The sequence below is a fragment of the Saprolegnia parasitica genome (assembly GCF_000151545.1).
Source record: "Saprolegnia parasitica CBS 223.65 unplaced genomic scaffold supercont2.19, whole genome shotgun sequence".
In the NCBI taxonomy this organism is placed as follows: Eukaryota; Oomycota; class Saprolegniomycetes; order Saprolegniales; family Saprolegniaceae; genus Saprolegnia; species Saprolegnia parasitica.
The window spans coordinates 243,141-265,280 of NW_012156413.1; the positions used below are offsets into that span (position 1 = coordinate 243,141).

The 22,140-nt window shown below is 59.1% G+C and overlaps 10 protein-coding genes across 10 annotated transcripts; 7 read left to right on the forward strand and 3 right to left on the reverse strand.

The window, feature by feature from the left end:
• The first annotated feature begins 218 nt into the window (after window positions 1-218).
• Window positions 219-1,020, forward strand: SPRG_05419 (hypothetical protein). Its single transcript, XM_012344664.1, has 2 exons — window positions 219-716; window positions 774-1,020. Exons 1-2 carry the CDS (start codon window positions 247-249, stop codon window positions 784-786), a joined length of 483 nt encoding a protein of 160 aa, XP_012200054.1. The 5' UTR covers window positions 219-246; the 3' UTR covers window positions 787-1,020.
• A 3,108-nt stretch (window positions 1,021-4,128) lies between these two features.
• On the forward strand, window positions 4,129-5,208 carry SPRG_05420 (hypothetical protein; the record flags this gene model as incomplete). Its single annotated transcript, XM_012344665.1, has 1 exon — window positions 4,129-5,208. A coding segment is annotated over one exon (1,049 nt), but the record flags the coding sequence as incomplete, so codon positions are not given.
• A 1,145-nt stretch (window positions 5,209-6,353) lies between these two features.
• On the reverse strand, window positions 6,354-8,074 carry SPRG_05421 (hypothetical protein; the record flags this gene model as incomplete). The annotated part of the gene is made up of 5 exons (XM_012344666.1): window positions 6,354-6,855; window positions 6,906-7,330; window positions 7,690-7,761; window positions 7,815-7,958; window positions 8,009-8,074. The coding sequence occupies 5 exons, from the start codon at window positions 8,072-8,074 to the stop codon at window positions 6,786-6,788; spliced, it is 777 nt and encodes a 258-aa protein (XP_012200056.1). The 3' UTR covers window positions 6,354-6,785.
• A 398-nt stretch (window positions 8,075-8,472) lies between these two features.
• Window positions 8,473-10,060, forward strand: SPRG_05422 (hypothetical protein). The gene has a single exon (XM_012344667.1). It carries the CDS (start codon window positions 8,503-8,505, stop codon window positions 10,018-10,020), a length of 1,518 nt encoding a protein of 505 aa, XP_012200057.1. The 5' UTR covers window positions 8,473-8,502; the 3' UTR covers window positions 10,021-10,060.
• Window positions 10,061-10,930: 870 nt separating this feature from the next.
• SPRG_05423 (hypothetical protein) lies at window positions 10,931-11,468 on the forward strand. The gene has a single exon (XM_012344668.1). The coding sequence runs from the start codon at window positions 10,953-10,955 to the stop codon at window positions 11,352-11,354; it is 402 nt and encodes a 133-aa protein (XP_012200058.1). The 5' UTR covers window positions 10,931-10,952; the 3' UTR covers window positions 11,355-11,468.
• A 425-nt stretch (window positions 11,469-11,893) lies between these two features.
• On the forward strand, window positions 11,894-13,290 carry SPRG_05424 (hypothetical protein). Its single transcript, XM_012344669.1, has one exon. The coding sequence runs from the start codon at window positions 11,919-11,921 to the stop codon at window positions 13,188-13,190; it is 1,272 nt and encodes a 423-aa protein (XP_012200059.1). The 5' UTR covers window positions 11,894-11,918; the 3' UTR covers window positions 13,191-13,290.
• A 178-nt stretch (window positions 13,291-13,468) lies between these two features.
• SPRG_05425 (hypothetical protein) lies at window positions 13,469-14,584 on the reverse strand. The gene is made up of 2 exons (XM_012344670.1): window positions 13,710-14,584; window positions 13,469-13,661 (listed from the first exon to the last, which is right to left on the reverse strand). The coding sequence occupies exons 1-2, from the start codon at window positions 14,561-14,563 to the stop codon at window positions 13,616-13,618; spliced, it is 900 nt and encodes a 299-aa protein (XP_012200060.1). The 5' UTR covers window positions 14,564-14,584; the 3' UTR covers window positions 13,469-13,615.
• Window positions 14,585-15,394: 810 nt separating this feature from the next.
• On the forward strand, window positions 15,395-16,017 carry SPRG_05426 (hypothetical protein; the record flags this gene model as incomplete). The annotated part of the gene is made up of 3 exons (XM_012344671.1): window positions 15,395-15,510; window positions 15,554-15,933; window positions 15,980-16,017. The coding sequence occupies 3 exons, from the start codon at window positions 15,395-15,397 to the stop codon at window positions 16,015-16,017; spliced, it is 534 nt and encodes a 177-aa protein (XP_012200061.1).
• Window positions 16,018-16,348: 331 nt separating this feature from the next.
• On the reverse strand, window positions 16,349-16,982 carry SPRG_05427 (hypothetical protein; the record flags this gene model as incomplete). Its single annotated transcript, XM_012344672.1, has 1 exon — window positions 16,349-16,982. Exon 1 carries the CDS (start codon window positions 16,958-16,960, stop codon window positions 16,349-16,351), a length of 612 nt encoding a protein of 203 aa, XP_012200062.1. The 5' UTR covers window positions 16,961-16,982.
• A 2,091-nt stretch (window positions 16,983-19,073) lies between these two features.
• Window positions 19,074-22,117, forward strand: SPRG_05428 (hypothetical protein). The gene is made up of 3 exons (XM_012344673.1): window positions 19,074-20,727; window positions 20,781-21,614; window positions 21,663-22,117. The coding sequence occupies exons 1-3, from the start codon at window positions 19,123-19,125 to the stop codon at window positions 22,080-22,082; spliced, it is 2,859 nt and encodes a 952-aa protein (XP_012200063.1). The 5' UTR covers window positions 19,074-19,122; the 3' UTR covers window positions 22,083-22,117.
• Window positions 22,118-22,140: the final 23 nt, after the last annotated feature.

Here is a 22,140-nt window from a genome sequence, read left to right on the forward strand (position 1 = left end):
GAGCCCACCCAGCCCAGCCCAGCCCAGCCCATGAGTCTCTCATTTTTTTGGACCCACCCAGCCCAGCCCATGAGGTCGTTTTGCCCCATTTTGCCCACCCGGACCCAGCCCATTCCTTGAATAAGCCAGCCCAGCCTAACCCGACCCGGACCCAACGACCCATGGGTCGATGGGCAAGCTGAGGGTCAGTGGGTCCAATGAATATTGGTGAATAAACAGCATGCCCATGTGAAAGTGAGAAGCGGAATGGCGTACCAGCGCGTAAGACACAGGGTGTGTAGAATGACTGGGAGTAGCAACGCCAACCATGCCTTTGCAACCACGTCGGTCGCCGACGTCCTCTGGATCCGAACGCCGTTGACGCTCTACTGGGCGTGGACGTGCGCGGCCGCGACAGTCGCGCTCAACGTCTCGCTCGAAGCGCTCGGCGTGCACGCGATGAGCATCTACGTCTTCTGGTGCGGCATGTGGGTGCTGGCCAACACGCTCATTCTCCTTGGCACGGGCGACGTGCCCTTTGCGTTCGTGGCGTTCTACACGCTGGTGGCGATCGCGCGCAAGTCGGCCGCGCTCAGTGACCGCCTCGTGCCGCAAAATCCAAACTATCCCGAGCTCTACGCGGTGCAGGTCATGGCGACCGTCGGCGCCTTCGTCTTTGGCAGCCTCTTTGCGTTTCTCGTGCTCCACAAATGGTGGCGCGGCGACGCGTTCCCGCGGTATGTAAAGTACATATATATGAACGTGTTTCGCGTTATCTCCGTTGTTACAAAGAGTTCGCATGCGTAGCAATCTCCTTCTTCATTCGCTCGCCAGGGTGTGGCTGCGCAGGCGGCGGCGCGGGGGCGCGTCTTGCTCTTCTGTAGTCGCCCGGGGGCGATTGGGGCCGCGGGTGAGGCCCATGACGACTCGCTGTGTAATGGCCTTCCAGGCTTCGCGATCGGCAGCAAAGCTACGCAGTTTGTTGAGGTCCTCGAGAGACGCAAGCGACTGAGGCGGCGACAAGGACGCTGTTGTTGCGCGATTTGACGCCGTAATGTGACTTCTTCGCTGGTACGCCTACACACGGCGGCTCGATAGCACCACGTTGGACCTCGGGGAGTAGCATCGTTGGCGCTGCACCGTTGACCACCGCTGCGCCGTTGATGATCGCTTCGTCGTTGATCGTGTCTGCGCCGATGGCCGGCAGCATGTGGCAACGGCAGCCTGCTCGGCCGCTGGCGCTGGACGACGTCGGCGCCGTGCTCCAAGGCGGGCTTCACCTTGCCGTGCTTCTTTGCTTGGGCTGGCTAGTCAGCCGGCGTCTTGCGTTTGCGACGCTCGCGACGGCGCGTCTTCTTCTGGACCGGCGCGCTCGGGGCTGCGATCACGACGATCTCTGTCTCCGCCATCGAATCGCTCAATGGCGCCAGACGATCGACCATGTGTTTCCTATCAGCTGGGCTGGACCTGGTCCAGCCCAGCTGATAGGAAACACATGGTCCAGGACCAAGCGTGCCAACGACTTTGAAACAATTATGGCCGCACCATCAACATGCCACGCGGAAGGGACGCAAGGACAACAGCCATCGACTAAGCCGAAGGAAAAGACTCTCGATTCATAAAGAGGTATCGGACCCGCGTCCTTGGGTTGCAGCAGCTTCCTATAGATTTGCGCTGCCTCGCCTTCGTCCCGCAAGCTCAAGCTTGGCATCAGCGTACCACGCCGATCACTATCCATCTCCAGCTCATTCCGTGACAGCCAACGCGTCAGCACCCAGATTCGTCGATGCCAACCGGATGCACATCCTGGGTGGAGATCCACTTTCTACACCGAACACGGTCCCTACAAGAGTATTTTTCAATCCATACTCAATCGGCTCAAATATTATCAAGTCATACTCAGCTCAATGACCAATATTATCGATCCATACTCAACGCATCTGATTGGCCAAAATAGACAAAATAATCAGCTCTGATTGGACAATACTCAAATAATCCAAGGAGCCTAGCACAGTCGCTCCAACCCCAAATAGTGTTAAATAATACCAAAAAAACGCAAATAGAGTATGTCGGACCGCCGATCCAATGTGGGGCTCAATTTCAAAGTGCGACCGACCACCCCAGACAACTACGATGACACACCATAAACATAAAAACGTTGTGCATTATCTAGCTGTGCCATACATTGCGGACTCATTGCTCGACGTCAGCAATCCCGCGGCCTCCCACGGCAAAGCCGAATTCGTCGACTTCGCAGGAATCATCGACGTCGTCGCTGTCGCTGTCGCTGTCGTCGTCCGGGTTGAGCAGCTCCGTAATAAGAATACGGTCACAGGCAGCCGGAATGTCTTTGAAGAGACAGCTTCCGGCCGAGCGAGCGGGTACAAGCTTCCGCCCTTTCTTGCCGCAGGTCTTCGCGTTGTGGTCCGTCGCACCGCACGAACTGCACTTGTACGCTTTCTTCGTCGAGGGAGCTCGGTGCTGGTACGTCTTGTTCTTGGTACCGGACTCGCCGGAGCTCGCGATGCGGTTGGTGCGAGGTTTGCCGCTGCTCTTCGTTACGAGGGGCGGTAGCACCGTGATGTCGGGGTCCACGCATCGCTCGGCGAAGATTGGCAGGCGATACGAGACACGGTCGACCGCGAGCTTGTAGTTCGCGAACTTGTACATCGGGTGAATGCACTCATCGATGCGATGAAGCTCACCGACATGCTTGAGGGCGCGGATCACGTGGCGACAAGGCAGGTGCATTTGCTCGGGGTACCCGCAAGAGCAGGAACGAGCACGGATGTTGACCTCGCGACCTTCGACGAATGTGGCGGGGACGTAGACGACGAATATCGACGAGTTGGATTCGCGCACAGAGTACGCCTCCGCCATGTCTTTCTGCGCCTTGAGCAGCGCAGCGGCGTGGGGCGTAAGATCTGGCTTTATCGTCGCGGCCAATTTTGCGACCTCTCGGCGTCGAGAGGAGGCTGTCTCCATGACGTCGATCATAGCGGTGTACATCGCAGCAAATGGAAGGCTGAAGCGAAGGCTATTATGAATATCTAGAAAAAAATTAGCAATCGTGAGCAAAGCGATGGGGGTACTTTTAGCGTTGTCAGACTCGACAAAGTTCGTGGATCGCACCCCAAACAGCGATCGAGCCTTGGTGTTTGGCGACCCCGAGGGCTTGTACGACTGCATGTTGCCGTGGACCGTCCAGTTCTCAGGGCCGAGGTCGTCGAGGTACTTGGCCACTTCGTCGGTAAATGCTTTGAGCGCCGTTGTGTATGCACCACTTGTTGGAGCCTGCTGTAGGTCGTACACTGCGCCGTGGAACGCAGGCCCGTCGCACTTGAACTGCGTTTTCAAGTTGCGCAGCAAGTGGATCGTACAGTGCTTGAGCGCGATGACGTAGCTGGAGGCGCCAAGCGTTGCGACCGCATTGGTCACCTTGCCGCGATCCGCAAACAAAGCAAAGTCGGCGAAGTTGATGCCAGAGCGCATGCACAGCCTCAAAAACCAAAGGTAGTTCTCGGCGGTCGGGGAGCATCGTTGGGATCATCGCACACATAGAACACGGCCGTACCGCTGTTCTTGACCGGCTCTCCGTTCACAACAGTGCCTATGGAGAGCGTTTGATGGTCATTCAAGTCGTGTGTGTCATGGCGGCAAGTACCGGGCTTGGCCGCCTTGACCTTGAATCCGTTCGTTAGAGCGAAGTCCTTGATGGCACTCGCAAGTTGTCCCCGTAGCATCTGTTGACCAACAGTCGGCGGCTGGACGACGGGCTTCGCGCGCTGCATCGTACTAGAAGTTGTCTGGGGTGGTCGGTCGCACTTTGAAATTGAGCCCCACATTGGATCGGCGGTCCGACATACTCTATTTGCGTTTTTTTGGTATTATTTAACACTATTTGGGGTTGGAGCGACTGTGCTAGGCTCCTTGGATTATTTGAGTATTGTCCAATCAGAGCTGATTATTTTGTCTATTTTGGCCAATCAGATGCGTTGAGTATGGATCGATAATATTGGTCATTGAGCTGAGTATGACTTGATAATATTTGAGCCGATTGAGTATGGATTGAAAAATACTCTCCCTACAATTTATGCGGTATTTAATTTAATACGAATTGTTTTAATACTACCGTCAATTCCCAATACCCAATGGCCGACGCCCGAGCGGAAGCGGAAGCCCAGGTCCAAGTGCCCGACGGCAAGAAGAAGAAGAACCGCCGCCGCGGACGTCGCAAGCCCAAGAAACAGAGACAGCAGAGAGACGGCCCAGCGACAGAGTTGATCGGCCTTGTGACGGATGCCATGGCGGTCGAAGCTGCGGCCGTCCTCGAGCCTGCCGCTCCCGCGCTCGCTGTCGCCGCATCGCTTGCCGCTTCCGGGGCCGGCTCGTCGGCTCTTGCGGCAGTCGCGGCTATAGGTACTGTCCTCGAGCCTGCCGCTCCCGAGCTCGCTGTCGTCGCATCGCCTGCCGCTTCCGGGACCGGCTCGTCGGCTATAGGTACCGCTATATCTCGTCGCAACAGGGCAAGAAAGCGCGATGTGCCTGACATCAACCCCGGTACAAAAGGCGCCAACGCGACTGGCACTTGCGTCCGGGAGGCTCTCATGGCGACATTCCGATTCCTCAAGGGCCAGCACAACACTACGATCACGTCCAAACTCATCGACAACTTTCTCGTCGAGCATGAGAATCTCGAGCTCGGCAAGGGCGTGCCGGACAAGTCGTATTCTGCGCTTTTGGACTTCTTGCGCAAACATGGCTTTGATATCGACCGCCAAATCTACGGCAAGAGCCTCTTGAAGCAACGGGCGCGCGACGACAAGCAAAACGATATCATTACGACATGCGAGACGCCCGGCGCGTACCATGTCGTGACGTTCGAAGACCCGGGCTTCCGCCAGCACCTCATGGCCGTGCGCGTCCGCGAAGAGAAGAATGGCAAGATCAGTCGCTGTTACTTCGAAGACAGTAAATGGAAGGCGCTGTCGACGCTCCGGTTCGTCCGGAGCACGACGATCCGCAGCATCTGCCGGGTCCAGCTCAAAGACAACGACACCACGACCCATCGCACGAAACCGATTGAACCAAACGCGACCGATCATACGCCCAAGGAGGTAATCGATCTCACGAGCGACAACGAAGACGGCGAGCCCAAGAAGCGTCAGCGATTTGCCGTGATGGAATTCCTAGTTTGACCGTCCAATCAATTCGACATTCCTTTTTGCATTAGTCTAGCAGCACCTATGTCGGCGAGACGGCTGTCTCTCGGTTCTCTGAGCTGCGTCTATGCGACGAGCGTTCGAATTGAGGTGGGCACTCACATCGAATGTGGGGTCGAGGCTAGTGGGCGAGTCCCGTGTTGGAAATTGGAACGAGTTCGACCGAGACGGTCAATGCGGACAGACCAGTTATTATGCATATGACGTCTCCAAGTCGGTTTGTCGTGGCCCGTTGTCTGCTTGGGCACCGCAAAAGTACATTGGCGTGCTTTCGACGAGCAGTCTATGTTTGGCCCACTGTGTAGCGATCGCTATCCATTGGCGATGGTTGGCGCGAGTGATGAGCCAGAGAGCGACGGAGAGATCGAGGACGATGAGGCTCCAGGGTATGGATGCGCTGGAGCTTCTTCATGTTGTCGCACCTAGAGCTTCTTGCCTATGCGCGGGCTGTTACCGGTACTGATGGATGTGGGTGGTGCTAGCAACGACGAAGGTACGGAGAATGTGATATTCAAAATCACAGAGTCTTACTACGCGTTGTATGCATGCCTATGTGTACGCGGCAGCGTTCATTTCAGAGCGTTCGTGGCAATAGGGTTAGGTAGGGAGTAGGGTTAGCAGTTCGACGCGGTGGCGACGACAATACTCAGTAGCACACTCAACGCCGCTGCTACATCTGTCCATGTGAGAGACGTTATGTCCGTGCTAGATATGGGCGACGGCGCCAGTATTGATGCCGGAAAAAGTCCCCATCTAGAGTGTAGCTCGAGCACGTGGCCACGGTCAATTGTCCATGCAAGTAGTTCAACAAAGTTGCGATGTTGTTGAAATGAGTCTTAACAAAGTTGCGATGTATATTTCCTGTGCTTGGGTGTCCAAACTGAAGCGAAAATGCCCGCGAAAAGGCATCGCGGCTTTGGAACCATCTCCTCCGTGTCGAGACGTATGATTCTTGTCCGCAAATACATGGTACAGGGCATGAAGCCGTCTCCACGCACTGCGTTGAGTGAGTGCCACGTCGGCACGCACTCGCAGTACTAGAGAAAACATCGTCGTGCAGCCAAAAATGCATTGAAGTTGGCGTACGCCGTCATTGGTTCGAGTTACTGGACGAGAATCTCAGCGAGTCGGACGTCGAACCACGACGAGCGACTGGGCCCTCAACCTTCGTTTTCGTGTCGACAAACAATCGCCGCGCGCGCACAAATACGAGCGACGGCTTCTACGCGCGTGAAAAGCAAATGCTGGTTCTTCGCACGAACGAGCGACAGCGTGAGGGGTCCGTCGTCAACCTCGCAAGCATGCGCGACCCGATGGCTTCCAGCGCCGGGCAGTGGCCTCTCTAAAGGAGGTATTTCGTCGAGAAGAACGAGCCGCCTCATCTCGGTGGCCAACGCCGGCCGTGTGGATGGTCGGTCGACTGGAGCTTGTTGGTTGTGCAGGTCGGTGGTGTGCTCGAGCTGTGAAAGGCGTATAAGGAGCAAATGCATCTAGGAGAAAGCCGAGCCGCGTCGAGCTCGCGCTTCTTCTGCGTAGTGGAGGAGAGCTACGAGCTGCGAAACCTCGTTTGCTTTTGGCGCCTCGTCACTCTGAGATGCACTTGGTGCAAAAACCGCGCCAGACACGAACGAGCGCATCACTCTGAAGAGCGCGTCTACGCCGTGGACTTGGTCACCGACGGCTACAAGTTTCGATCATAGGTACCTCTTGCATCCGAGGCGACCTTGGGCGCGAGCTTCATGGCAGGCAGTACGTTGTTGACACGCTGCCAGGCAGACGTCGTGACACTTGAGCTTCTTTCGCTTCGCAGGCGCGTCCGTCTCGTCGTCGCTGTCGAGTGAGAAGGACATGGTCGCCTTCTTTTTCTTCTTCTTTGGCGCTGGCTTGACTACCGACGCATCACCAGTCTTGGTGGCTTCAAGGGCAGGTTCTGGCGGCGCGAGGCAGTCTTCGCGGCGCTTTCGGTACTCTGCAGCGGTCACGAGCCCGATCGTCTGGCGCTTGAACTCGGCTTCGGACGATGCGTCCGTGTGCGAAAGGAAGCTCTTGTCGATGCGCGACCCGCGGGCATTGTCGGCTGCGATCTGCTGCTTCTTGGCGGCGAACTCCTGCTCCTTCTGCTCGAGCTGCTTGGCGGGGCGAGGACCAGGACATCAAGCATGAAGCGCTTGCGGCGGGAGCCATCGATCGGACTCAGCGCCGCCGGGTACCGTGAATACCGACGGCGGCGTCGAGGGTAGTGTAGTTGAAGTCCGCGGCCGTTTGCTGATACAAGAAATCCGGATATCCAATCAAGTACGATTCCACAGTGAGTACGGAATCCGTCTAAATTGGATTTGGAAGCATTTGGAACGGCGCTGCTTCATCACGTCTACCCGCGCTCGTTCGCTTCTCCGTAGAGGCGCTCGATGACACCATACGACGCTTGGAAGGAACGATCTATGGCAGCAAGGCGCAGGAAACGTCAAGGGCGCTGCTGCGTGTGAACCGACGGGCTTCGGCGGGCGTGCTCACGCTCACACGGCGTGACGACCGACGGGTGCATGTCCCCGAGTGGACCCTGGACCGGCCGCGACCACATCGACCGCGACTGCCACGCCCGCATCAACCGACGATCGTTGTCTTATGCAAGGCCGCCGTGCCGCCCGCCGCACCTTCTTCAGCGTCGGACGTGCCGCGACTGCGGACGCCATTCGACAACGTCGTGAGCGCGATGAACGTCGATCGGTACACGTAACGCAGTGGTACTCGGCCATTCTCGCCGCGCTTGAGGCCAGCTTCTACGAGACGTAGGCGCTCCAGAAAACGTCCTTGCGGACGTAGCGTTCGATCTGGGCGTCGGACTCGAGCTCTTGGCGCATGATGATCGACATGTTGTGGCCAAGTAGCTCGTCGAGGGGTGTGTAAAACGCCGTGACGCCCGCCTTGCCGACATGCTCCAAGAGCGTTCATCATCTCGCTATCCACGGATACGGCCTCGATCGAACGGTGCTGGCAAACGCGCTCGCTCTCGTTCTGCTCGTCGCCGCGGTCACTCGAGTCCGGGTGGTGGAGCACTATGCCCGTGGTCACCACTACATCGAAACGCGGCTTTCGCCCCAGCGTACTCTAACGAAATGTATAGACTCTTGTTGAGCCGACGACCCTAATCTCGTCGTTGGCGTCGACAGCAAGCGATTGCAGAAAGCATCATGGATCGCTCTAATTTCCCACGTTATTCTCACATGGCATTTCGCACGTATCCGTTTCCCACGCATCCTTGTGCGATCCAGAGAAAACGGGAGGCAAGAATTCTATTCCCATGGCGATGACCAAGCGGGCGCGGGTGCAGGCGGTGCGATCATGGCTGCTTCCGCCGATCGTCCAGCAGGTGGTTCACTGCTTGGACACGCCCACGGATGCGCTGGCCTTTCTCCATGCAGCGCCTGCCGAGGCCCGCGACGAGGCCCTCGACGCGCTCATGACGCTCCTCACCCAAGACGAGCACATGTGGCCAGACTCGGATGTGTGCTTCTTCGTCAACATGGACCAAGAGATGGTGATCAAGGCGCTGCCAGCGCTCCGCATGCTATGGATCTACGAGGAGGTTGGCGTCGCCGACTTTTGCCGACGATCGCCGCTTCCGCCGACCGCCAACGTGTGCGCGGGCGTTGACGACGTGCTCGAACTCCGATCCATGTATGGCAACTGGGTACCGAACGTTACGGACCTCAGCTTGGGCGTCGATCGCGCGCCACTGGACAGCGGCGTCCTGCGCCGGGAGCTCGCAGCGTGTACAAAGCTCACGTTTCTCCGTATTGAATGGGGCGACGAGATGATCGATCAAGGGCAAATGGACGCTGTCATGATGGCCGCCGCTGCATTGTGGCCACGCCTGTCTAATCTGCGTCTCTTCTCCGAGACAGAGACCACGCTGCAGCGCTGCGAGCATCTCGTCGCATGGCTCACTCGGCCATCGACCCGACGCTTCTCGCTGATTTACATCGACTTTCCCGTGCGCGCTGCCAAGGCCTTGGCGCATGCGCTGGTCGCATCAAGCACGCTTCGGGCGATCAAGCTCGTGTTTTCACACAACGTTCTCGCCGCGTTTCTGGATCCGTCGTCGCCATCGCTATCGCGGCAGCTGCGCCATCTCTCGATCCACATCGACGCTGACTGGGACTACGTACCGTCTCTCGCCGCCAAGCTGTCGTCCTCGGCTATCAAGAGCTTCAATCTGGTCAGCAAGGTGCGTCACGAGGTGACGCCGGTCATGGATGCCCTGCCAGCAACGCTGCGCCGGCTCAAACTCAGCAACGTCCAGATCGCGAGCTTTCCGCTGCTAGCTGAGCTCGAGTACCTCAAGCTGTGCAACGTGCCTCTGACAAGCGACGCCGTTGCTGGTCTTACGGCGGCGCTGGCAGCCTCGACAACGCTGGTCCGCCTCAAGCTCGCCAACGCACAGTTGCCCGACGACCAACTCCAACAACTTCTATGTGCGCTGCCGCGCTGTCTCAGTCGCCAGAAAAGCAAGTGCGAGGTGTACCTTCAGGTGACGGTCGTGAGCGAGCCGTTGCTCATCACCGCTTTGGCCCAGATGCGCAACACGGAGCAGGTGGCGATGACGCTGAGCGGCGGCGATGCGCTGAACCTCGCGGCGTGCCAGCGCCTCTTGACTGCACTGAGCGCCACATCGCACATGGAGCTGAGCTTGCTCCCCGCGAACTGGACGTCAAACGACTTTGCAGCGCTCGATGCCTACGCCGCGTTGCATCACATCCCGTGCTTGGATGACTCATATCTCTCGCCAAGCAGCACGCCGTGGGTGGCACTCGCCTAGTCGTCAGCTCAGCTGATGTCGACGTCTATCTACGAGTAGTACATTTCTTTGATTGAGAATGGTTCATGTTCGCGAAGCACCGTCAAGTGTGCTCATGTCAATCTAGTTTGGTATCGTCAAGATCGAAAAGATGCCCCACATGGTTGCACCGTGGAACGTTGAGACCAACGAGTCTTTCGACCCACTGGCCGTCTTGGCCGAATAGATATATTGGTTTTGATAGTTTTATCTCGCTTCTGTAGACAATGTCATACAGTAATGTGAATCGACCCTTATGTATTCTTGTGTTATACCATGGTTTCGCACGATGGTTTGGTCGTCAGTGATCGGGGCGTCAGTAACGCTCGCCTCGGGCGCCCACAGCACCGGCGGTGGCTTCGTCACATAGTCTGTGAGTGGCACGCGCAAGAGGTCCTCGAGGTCGTCGTCGGTCGTTGGCACTGGCGGCGCGCCATTAGCCATTGGTGTTAGCTCGAGTGTCTCGATCGTGTGCGACCCATTGGAGTCGCGTCATGTCTGGTGGCGAGAAACAAAATGCTGTGGTGCTTGGGCAAGCGCGTCTCAAGCTCCTTCTCCAGCTGCACTGGCAGCGTAGCCGTCCAGCATCACGAGCACGTGCTGCCACGTGGTCCTGGTGCGCGATTGAAGAAAAGTGCAAACGGCGTGATGGTTTTCTCTACAGTGCGTGGCATACAAATGCATTCTCGATGACAGGGCCCACGTCCACAACGAGCATTCCATCACGTTTTGAAGTTTTGGGAAAGCGCTCGCTGGCCGCTCTTGGTCGCAGCTTCAACTTCAATCTTGCCCGAAAAGAGATGCACTGACGCTGTGGATTGGCTGAATTAGAATCCCATTTTGGCCAATCGGGTGCAGCACCGTTGTGGGTCGTGTCAAGATCGCAGTCATTTCCAAAAACGAAGTTGTTGACCATGGCGATTAGCTTCCGCAAGGTGCACCAAGTAGCGCTGGCTGTGTGCGGCCTCCTCGCGACCATCGCGGCCATCTGGAGCTTCATCGGCGACGGCTACGGCGGCTCCTTCGAGAGCCTCACGACGCGCGTGGCCCTGCGTGTCTACTACCTCGGCCTCTCGCTCGTCCTCGTCTCCGTCGCGGGGCTTGGCCTCAAGAAGCCGCTCGCGTGGTTTGGGCTCCTCGAAGGCTACATTGGCAGTGGCCTCTACGTCATCTTCCTCGCCTTCTTCACGCTCGGCCTTGGCAACGGCTTTGGCTTTTACACGACGCTGACGCTCTGGGTCGTCGGCGCCTTTAGCATCTTCTACGGCATCGTTGTCAAGGATGACCGCTCCAAGTACCCGCCCCTTCTCGGCTAAGTCGCTTGGTTGCGGCAGAGTGTGGCAGCGACGCCCGCCGCCGTCTTCGCATTGCGTGGGCCACGGTTGTATCACCATTGGATAAGGCTCGATAATGCTGCACTGTGTACTGACTGTTGAGTTGTTGCGTATGTCTGGACAAGGCTGGGAGCTACCGGTACTAGAATGCACGAGTCTGTCTAGCTTGCCGATAGGAATGACATTCGCCGTGGCGCCATGGGACCTTGAAGCCATCCCGAGTGCCACAACAATGTGCATCGAGCTCCTGAAGCACCGTTGTCTTGAGGCGCCAACACCTGTGGCTATCGGCCAGTCCACAAGCCATTCATGCTACAATAATTGTACCGCAGACGCCTGCCATGCATCACCAAGATCGTGCGACCTCGCGTCCAAACTTTGGACGCTTGGCGGTGTAAAACACGTGAAAAACCACGTCTTGGATTTTCACGCGTGTGGGGTTTGCAGCCACCACCAGAAAAAAGCGGGACAAACCTGTTTATCCCATCACGTTGGTTTGGGACATTGCACTTGGCCGTCATCAATCTGCAATCGCTCTCTGCCAGCATGGTCGCGCCCAACCCAACGCTGGCGAAGGCGAGCGACGAAGCTGTCGAGCTGCGCTCGCACCGCTTCACGATCTACAAGTACGAGTGCTTTTTCCAGTGCTTCCGCCTTCCGGCGGCGCCGGCGCCGGCCTCAGGCGTCCTCTTTGCGTTCTACTCGCTTGGGCTCGTCGTCTGCTTTGGCCTTTACGCGTACCTGCTCGAGCGCCTTACGATTGACGGCAAGGGCCCGAACGAGTTTGTGCTCATGTTTGTCTCGTGCATCATCTACGCCTGCATCTCGTACGCCGGCCGCGTCCTCGGCCGCGAGCGCATCGACACGGCGCCATGGCACGTGTTCCTCCTCCTCTCGTTCACGACGTTTTGCTCCTCGTACCTCTCGGTGCTCGCGCTCCGGTACGTGTCGTACATCTTTCGCGTGCTCGGGAAGACGTGCAAGCCGATCCCGATCATGGCCATCGGCCTCCTCCTCGGCAAGTCGTACCCGCGGCGCAAGTACGCGAGCGTCATGCTTGTGACGCTGGGCGCCGTCGTCTTCTTTGCCTTTATGCAGCGCCGCCATGCGGAATCGCCGGCGACCGACGCGGCGCTCGGTGCGCTCCTCGTGCTCATCTCGCTTGGCTTTGACGGCGCGACCGGCGCCCTCGAAGAAAAGTTTATGACGCAGTACCAGATGGGTCCGTTTACGATGATGCACAAGATCAACTGCTTCTCCGTGCTCCTCGCGGCTGTCTTCTTCAGCGTCTCGGCCACGACCGAGACATGGCGCGACCTCCCGCGTCACACAAAGCTGCTCCCGGACCTGCTCGTGCTCGGCGTCACGGGTGGGATTGGCCAAATGTTTATCTTCCTCATGATCTCCCATTTTGGCGCGCTCATGACGAGTATGGTCGGGACGGCCCGGAAGATCCTCACGATGGCTGTGAGCATCTGGGTGTTTGGCCACGTTCTCGCGCCGCTCCAGTACGTCGGGCTCGTCATTGCAGTCGTTGGCATGCTTGCCAACTTGTACCGAGGACCGACGGCCCCCGCGAAGGAAGATGCGACGAGCGAAGCATCACGTCACTCGCGAACGGTCGCGGTCGAAGACGACGAGGACGAAGCCGACCGACTCCTGCAAGAAGAGCACGACGACGAGAAGCTCGAGCTCATGAACGTCCACGCGCCGACGAGCCACGTGTTTGGGACCGTCAACGACAGCCTCGCGCCCAAGCCCGAGGCGCCGTACGGCATGGCCATCGACATTGCCTTTCGCGCCACCACGGCCGTGTAGTTCCGTGTCGCCTTGTTGGTCCAGTGTCGTCGTTGTCGTCGTAGGTGCAGGAGATATTGTGCATATTCATACTATATATATTATCTCATTCCTTATTTCCTTCGAGTGTTGGTGTGGTCAATGCAGCCCGTCCGCTAGGCCCACAAGAGCGCAGACGCAACCGACTACACGAACCGCGGTGACCCCAGCTCGCAAGCCGTCGCCGTGGCACCAAGTAAAGCAACCAGCCGCCACCGTCGCCCCATCGCCACGTGCTTACCAAGGTGCCGAGACCTATACCCTGTGCATCCCGTCGTCGTTGCGGATGCGTCTTTTATTTATTGATGCAAACGACTCTATTCCTTGACGGCAGGAAATTCCGACGAGCTGCGAGACGCTCGTCGAGCATCCATCGCTGCATGGCGCTCTTCGGACAGAGCGTTTGCTTATGGGAGCGAGCCGTACGCGCCTCGCGAGGGCGCCGCCAAGAGCCTACAGCAACTCATGAGATTGTCGCATGGCTCAGGATACTCTGCATACCGCGGGAGCGCGTCGCCGCGCCAATATTTGTGGAGCACGAGAAACGCAAAGAGGCTGCCAAAGACGAAGGCGCCGACGGTCGCCATGACCTGCACCGCGTAGTGCTCGGGGTAGTTTGGGTTTTGCGGCACGAGGCGGTCACTGAGCGCGGCCGACTTGCGCGCGATCGCCACGAGCGTGTAGAACGCCACGAACGCAAACGGCACGTCGCCCGTGCCAAGGAGAATGAGCGTGTTGGCCAGCACCCACATGCCGCACCAGAAGACGTAGATGCTCATCGCGTGCACGCCGAGCGCTTCGAGCGAGACGTTGAGCGCGACTGTCGCGGCCGCGCACGTCCACGCCCAGTAGAGCGTCAACGGCGTTCGGATCCAGAGGACGTCGGCGACCGACGTGGTTGCAAAGGCGTGGTTGGCGTTGCTACTGCGCAGCATCGACGTGACCACGATCGGCGCGACGCTGTCTTCGACGACCAAGTAGGCGGCAAAGAGCGCGAGCCACATGAGAAAGATCGCGGCGAACGCCACGTGCGTGTACCCGCCCACAAAGCACGAGAGGTACATGATGTTGCAGACGCAGCTGAGAATGAAGCAGACGTACACGCGGTGCATGGCCGGGATCGTCGTGTTGGGCGCGTAGCACTCGCGCCCGACAAAGCCGACAAGGCTCGCGTAGATGGGTCCGAGCAGCATGAAAAACATGGCCGACGGCGTGAGGAGGTTTGGATTGGCCAGTGCCACGATGCGCATGTCACCGCTGACGCTGTGGATGCCATTGACGATCAGCATCGCGGCCAAGGCGACGGCCATCGCGACGCGCAGCGGCAGCGACCAGGCCACGCTCTCGATCCCCATGCTGGCCTTTTCGGAATTGGTGCAAGTAGAAATGCCATGACTTTTGACCAATCAGAGATCGCGAGACGAGTTGCTACTACTGCCCTGTCTTCCAAGCATGCAACAGCAACGTGCATCGCAGTGGTCTCAAGGGTAGGGTCGGTAGCTGAGGTTGCGTTCACGACGCAAAGCCTTTGCTATTCCCGAGGCGCGTGAGCGGTTGTCCAGCAACGCCAGCAACAACGGCCTTCGATTACCTAATGCACGTGCAGCACGATGGGACGATCGAGCTACAACTGTAGTTGCGCGCACCACTGCACCACTGGTGTCTGCACCACTGCAAGCAATAGGATACGTGGTGTTTCGCACGGTGAATAGACGCGAGATTCGCCGAGCGACCGAAGCAGTTTTGAGCTCTTAGCTAGATTGTTGCAACCACAAACTTGACGTACGCGCCAACTGTCCTGTCTTCACCCACGGAGCACTGCCATGTAGTATTATTGCCAGCTCCAACGGCGACGGTGCGCTCGCGTTGTCTGCTCCATGAGCATTTTGAAATGGTGCGGATTCGGGTGAGCGGAGCTTGAAAGAATAAGGTCGTGGGATCGAGCCTCGGACCAGCAAGCGGCGGTGTTTACACGTCGAGACGTAGCGGTGTAATGATGCTGCAAATTGTTGGTCTTGGTGGTTCGCCTCCATCATCAAGATCGCCAAGATCGCGTTCTTTTAACCGAGAGAGGTATTTAAAATACCTTTGTGGAGTTGAAGAACATATTTTAAAAAACGTGCACCTTTTATTATTTTTGAGGGAAGATCCAGCCTATTTCTGGCACGTCCATCTTGCGCAGCAGCATGGCAGACAGCAAGATGATGAACGAGGAAGCGTCCGAGTTTGGCCTCGCCGAGCGCGACGACGAGGACGACGGCAGCAGCGGGCGCGTCGACGCGGGCAAGATGCTGCAGGCGCCGTCGATGGCCTTCGCAGCGCCTTTCCGACGCGCTCTCGCTCAGCGCCTTGGCCCAGCAGACCAACGAGATCTTGACAGATGCATCACCGGCCGTCTACGCCACGCACCCGGACTTTACAAAGCTCACGCCGCTCGCCGGATCTGCGCCGTTGCCGGAAGACCTCGAGGCCGCCAAGGCATGGCTGCGCGACTGCCCCGTCACCGCCAAGGAGTGGGTCATCTTCCGGGCGCAGCCGGGCTTCGAAGATGACCCACTCCTTGGCCACGTCCGGGCGCAGCCGGGCTTCGACGTGGCGATGGCGGCTATCCAGGAGCTGCTTGCCACCATTGTGCTCACAGATGGCTTCAAGGTGAGCGACGCCGATGCGTCCATGGCCCGCGGGACCCACCTCTTCACAAATGAACCCATCTTCGCGCGCATGCGTGATCCAAGACGTATCGTCCTTGCTGTCAAGCATCCAGGTCGCAGAGCTGCGGGTCGTAAAACTCGGCTTTTGCCGCAAATAAGTTGAATGACGCATAGCTTCCGCTGTACCTCGAGCACCGGTGCGACATACTAGTACATTTCTAGTACAGCGCAGTATTGCATTGCGGACCCTCCACAGCTCCACAACGACCGCGTCGCAACGCAGCAGGCTTTTTGCAGCCATGTAGTATCGACGTACTACTGCACGCGCATTCATATCAAGCCCTCGACGGTCAGGATGCTGCCCGCCCATCGTTGCCGCCACTTGATTGCGCCCAGCACAAGAGCGTTCGATTGGCTACGCAGCTCTTTTATTCCATGTATAAATTTTGCACAAAATGCAGCACAAGAAAAGAATATATTGTTGTTAGACTACTCGTCACCGTCAACGTACTCCTCGTCGTCGTCATCATCGCCGCTTTCCTCGTCTTCGTCGCTGTCCGATGTTGTGAGGTCGATGAGTTCGACGTGCTGGGCGTCGTCGTTCTGGTTCTGGTTGACTTGGCCTTCTGCCGCAAGTTCTTTATCCGATTTGGGCACAAAACGGCGGACGTAGCGTACGTATGTTCGCGAGTTGAAGCTGAGCTCGTCAAGCGGATGCCACTCGCCGTCTTCACAGTACTCGCTCTTGTCGCGCTGCATGTGAACGGCCATGACGTGCTGGATGAAGCCCGGGTTCTCAGCCGTCGTGACGTGGTACATGCCGAGGCCCTCGGAGGCGCAGAACCGACGCACGTCGTCGGCCTTGTCTCCGCCAGGCGTCTGCTTGATCTCCGTTCTCTTCGCGAGGGTCTTGCGACTCCAACGATACCCGTGGTGATAAAGGAAATCCTTGAGCCGTCTTTCTTCGGGCCCCGTAATGCCCTTGCCGAGTTCGAGGCCAAGCTTGTTGACAATGAACGCGTCGACGTCCGCCCGCGTGCACGTTAGGTCCATGTTGAAGCGCTTGGCCATCGCCATGTGCAGGTCCTCAACGCACGTCATGGACGAATTACAACCTTTGGAGCGGGCCCGGACCGGCAGTTGACCGCCAAGACGAGTGTCATGACGTTTCTCATCGGGCACGCTGGCGGTATTGGCTGGCTCGCTGGCGGCATTGGCTGGCTCGCTGGCGGCATTGGCTGGCTCGCTGGCGGCAATGGCTGGCTCGGGCTTGCAAATGGGCGGTGCTCGGCGTGTCGAGGCGCCTGTCAGTCCTGATCGTTGTGTTGGTTCGATGCTAGCGTGCGTACCTGCGTCTGTGGCCAACGACATCCTCTGCTTCTTCCGGGCTTCAATTTCCTCGCTGATAGTGCGTTTCGCCATGAGCCGCATCATGTTCTTTCCCATCGTCGGCTTGCTGGCGGGAGCCGTCGACTGCTGTCGTTTGCCAGCGCGCTCGACGGCAGCGTTGGCCGCGCCACGGATCGTCGTCGCTTGAGTGGGCACTCGTTGCATTGCCGGTGCTTGAGGCATTCCAACCGCCTCTGCCTTGATGTGTCTTGGCACGGCGCTAGCCGTCGCGGCCTCGGCCCGACCTGGCTCGGCATTGCCTAGTAAAGACAAGCTATGTGAACATCTTTGACCAGGATTGCAACTCGGTACCGTGGTCGCGAGCCGCCAGGGGCTCCGCTTTGGCTTGGGATTCTCTCGTGGGCCGCGTCTCTTCCTTTGTCGCTCGGGCCGACGTGCTGGCGGGGGCTGCCGCCTGTTGTCGATCGCCAGCGCGCTCGACGGCAGCGTTGGCCACGCCACGCATCGTCATCGATCGAGTCTGTTCGCGTCGCGGTGCTTGAGGCATCTCAACCGCCTCTGCCTTGATGGGTCTTGGCGCGGCACTGGCTGTCGCGGCCTGAACTCGACCGGTTGCGCTCATAGGCAATCCCGAACCCGCCAAGGCGGCTGTCGAAAACAAAGAGCAACTTAGGCAACCCATTAGACAGAAATGGTTCGTGGTACCTTGGTCGAGAGCCTCCTTGAGCTTCAACCTTGCCTTCTGTCGGCGCGTGTTTGATAGCCGCGGTGGTCTGTTCTTCTTCTTCTTCTTCGATCTCTTCCTCTTCCCCGACGGCGGCGCGCTTGCGGGAGCCGTCGGCAGCCGTCCGATCGTGTCCATCGCAAACACGAAGTGACTGGATCCATCCGCATAAAGATACAGGCTTTCTCGGAAGGTTAATCAAGTTGTAGAGAACGAGTATCCGGCCCAAGCGTCATCTTGCCCAACCGCCAGCTTGCCCAACGTCAACGCGACCAGCGCCCATATCCGGCACTTTTCCCCCGCAGACGCAAAGAGGCTGGCCTTGGTCCACTCTGGTCGTGGTGATTGCAGTTCCCGATGAAAGCAAGTACACAACGGCCTCCAACACAAGCCGCGATGTAACTTGCTTATAATAGGTTTAGTGTTGTGGGGTTTGGCATCGCAGCAAGGCGCTCGGGGTGCTTGGCCGCCACCGTAAACGCTCTTGTGGCACAGGCAATAATGGCGATGGCATTGGAATTGCCGAGGGCGCCGTATCGCAACTCATGGCTGGCAGTGGCGATGGCTGCAAGTTGGTCAACGCCGGTGTAGGAAGCCATGCACGTGCGAGCTGTTGTCCTCGCGCGCCGGCATGCCAGCTAAAGCCCAACCTGCGGCGCCATCTAAAGCGCATCGTGTAGCAAAGAGGAAAGGGATGATACTGCATTTCCTCGTTGGGCGTCGGCTAAAATTTTGAGTTGGACCGTACGCCCTTGCCACGTTGTGGTGGTGCCACGTAACACGTCGTTGACAAACGAGATGCAAGATAGAAAGTTCTCACACCGTCCGTTGACATACTATCAATTATGCGCCATGGGAAGGACTGCCCGCCGCCAAGGCGCTCTGCGCGTCGCCGCCACGAGCGGATGACAGAGCGCGTTGCACGTTCCGGTCCTCCACAACACGAACTCGACGACTCGGCCGTCCACGCGGCAGAGCGCTCGGCCTCTACGAGACGTCTACCATGGACGGGTACCTCCTACACCGGTATATTCTATTGGTACATGGCATCATGTTTGCATTGCTGTGCTCCTGGCGAGCTTCCGCGGCGACGTTGGCGTTGGCGCCAATATGCACACTATTTCAAGTCAAATCCATGTACAGTATTTAGGATTATCACGGCCAGCGCAGTTGATTGAACGGCGCAGCAATGTTCCGTCGGGTGAAGGCGTTCGACCAGGCGGCGCCGGCCAACTATGTCGCCGGTCTCGGGCGCGGTGCGATCGGCTTCACGACGCGGTCCGACATCGGCCCCGCGCGGCCAGACGACCCCGTGGACATGCTCGGCGCGATGGGCCGCGGACGGGGCACGGCGCCGCCGCCACCGCCGGGCGGCCTCATGATGGGCGGCATCCCCATTGGCATGCCTGGTGGCGGGCGTGGCTCTGGCACAGCTGGCGTCGGCGGCTTTGGCCGCGAGACGGACGAGAGCGGCGACCGCGGCGACTACAGCGAGACTAACTACGACGAGTTCTCGGGCTACACGGGCGCAGGCCTTTTCAACGACACGCCGTACGACCAGGACGACGCAGAGGCCGATGATATTTATGCCAAGATCGACGAGCGCATGGACTCGAAGCGGAAGCGCCGGCGCGAGATGAAGCAGCTCGAGGACATCAAGAAGGCGCGGCGCGAGCGCCCCAAGATCTCGGACCAGTTTGCGGACCTCAAGACGACGCTCTCGACCGTGAGCGACGCCGAATGGGAGGCAATTCCCGACATTGGCGACCACTCGCTGCGCTACAAGCAGCAGCGCCGCGCCGAGATCTACACGCCGGTGCCCGACAGCCTCCTCGACGCGCGGGCGCAGACGACAAACACGGTCGTTGGCACGGACACGCCGAGCGGCCTCGCGTCGACGGTCGGCGGCATGACGTCGTCGTTCACGGGCCTCGCCGAAGCGCGCGGCGCCGTGCTCTCGCTCAAGCTCGACAAGATGTCCGACTCGATCTCGGGCCAGACGGTCGTCGACCCGAAAGGGTACCTCACGGACCTCAACAGTCTCAAGATCACGAGCGACGCCGAGGTCGGCGACATCAAGAAGGCGCGTCTCCTCATGCGCAGTGTGACGCTCACCAACCCCAAGCACGCGCCGGGCTGGATCGCGGCCGCGCGCCTCGAAGAAGTCGCGGGGAAGCTCGTCCAAGCGCGCAGCCTCATCGCGTCGGGCTGCGAAGCGTGTCCGACAAGCGAGGACGTGTGGCTCGAAGCCGCGCGCCTACAGACGCCTGAGAACGCCAAGAAGATCCTCGCGACCGCCGTCCGCCACGTCCCGACCAGCACCAAGGTGTGGCTCGCGGCCGCCAAGCTCGAAGGCTCGGACGACGCGACAAAGCTCGTGCTCCGGCGCGCGCTCGAGTTCATTCCGGGCGCGGTCGCGATCTGGAAAGCCGTGATCGAGCTCGAAGACGCGGACGGCGCGCGGCTCATGCTCGGCCGCGCGGTCGAGTGCGTGCCCGAGTCGGTCGACATGTGGCTCGCGCTCGCACGCCTCGAAACGTACGACCATGCGAAGCGGACGCTCAACCGCGCGCGCACGACGATCCCGACCGACCCGACGATCTGGATTGCGGCCGCCAAGCTCGAAGAGGCCAACGGGAAAGGCGCCAACGTCGACAAGATCATCCAGGCCGCGCTGCGATCGCTCTCACGCAACGACGTGGTCATTGACCGCAACACGTGGCTCCAGGAAGCGGAAGCATGCGAGCTCGCGGGCGCACCGTTGACATGCGCTGCGCTCGTCCGCCAAACGCTCGTGAGTCCACGTTGATGATCCATATGCTAGTACTTATGTTGTTTGGTCGATAGAACTTGGGCGTCGAAGACGAGGACCGGAAGCGCACGTGGATGGACGACGCCGAGACGTTCACCGCCCGCAGTGCGTTTGCGACGGCCAAGGCCATTTACGCGCACGCGCTCGAGACGTTTCCGGCCAAAAAGTCGATTTGGCTCCGCGCGGTCGCGCTTGAGAAGCAAATCAACACGCCAGCGTCCAAAGCCCACGCGATGGAGCTCCTCGTCGCGTCGATCGCCGCGTGCCCGCACTGCGAGCTGCTCTGGCTCATGGCGGCGAAAGAAGCGTGGCTCCAAGGCAGCGTCGAGGACGCGCGCTCGATTCTGCGCAGAGCGTTCAGCGCCAACCCCAACAGCGAAGAGATCTGGCTCGCAGCCGTCAAGCTCGAGTGGGAAAACAACGAGATTGCGCGCGCACGGGCCCTTCTGGCGAAGGCGCGGTCGGTCGCGCCCACGGCCCGCGTCTGGATGAAGTCGGTGCTCCTCGAGCGCGAAACAGAGCGCGGCGCGGCCGAAGAGGACCTTCTCAAGTCGGGCATGGCCAACTACAAGAGCTTTGATAAGCTCTACATGATGGCCGGCCAGTTTTACGAAGACCACGAGCAGTGGGAGGCGGCGCGCCAGGCGTACCGCGACGGGATCGCCGCGTGTCCCAAGTCGGTGCCGCTCTGGCGCCTCTCGAGCCGCCTCGAAGAAAAGCTCCAGGGCGCGACAAAGGCCCGATCGGTGCTCGAGGTGGCGCGCCTCCGCAACCCGAAGAACGACCTCCTCTGGCTCGAAGCCATTCGCCTTGAGGGCCGGCACGCCAACGTCAAGGGCCAGGAAAACCTCCTCGCCAAGGCGCTTCAGGTACACGAAATACAGAGTGCTTCTGGATGCACTCAAAATACGGTGTAGGACTGCCCGGACTCGGGGCTCTTGCTGGCCGCGTCGATCGACATGGCGCCGCGGACGCAGAAGAAGCGCGTGTCCCTCGAGGCGCTCAAGAAGAAGGACAACGACCCGTCCGTGTGTCTCTCGGTCGCCAAACTCTTTTGGCACGAGCGCAAGATCACCAAGGCGCGCAAGTGGCTCGAGCGCACGGTGCAGCTGAACCCCGACTTTGGCGACGGCTGGGCCACGTACTATGCGTTTGAGCTCAAGGACGGCAACGAGAGCCAACGAAGCAGCGTGCTCGAGCGCTGCGTGCAGGCAGAGCCGCGCCACGGCGAGCTCTGGTGCGCGATCTCCAAGCAAACAGCCTATCGCAAGAAGCCGACGCGCGAGTTGCTCAAGCTTGTCGTCGCGTCGCTGCCCGTGCTGCAGCAGGATGCGTAATGGACTCAAGCACACATACACAAGTTCTCCGTCGATTGCGTCGCTGCATTTTTTCGTT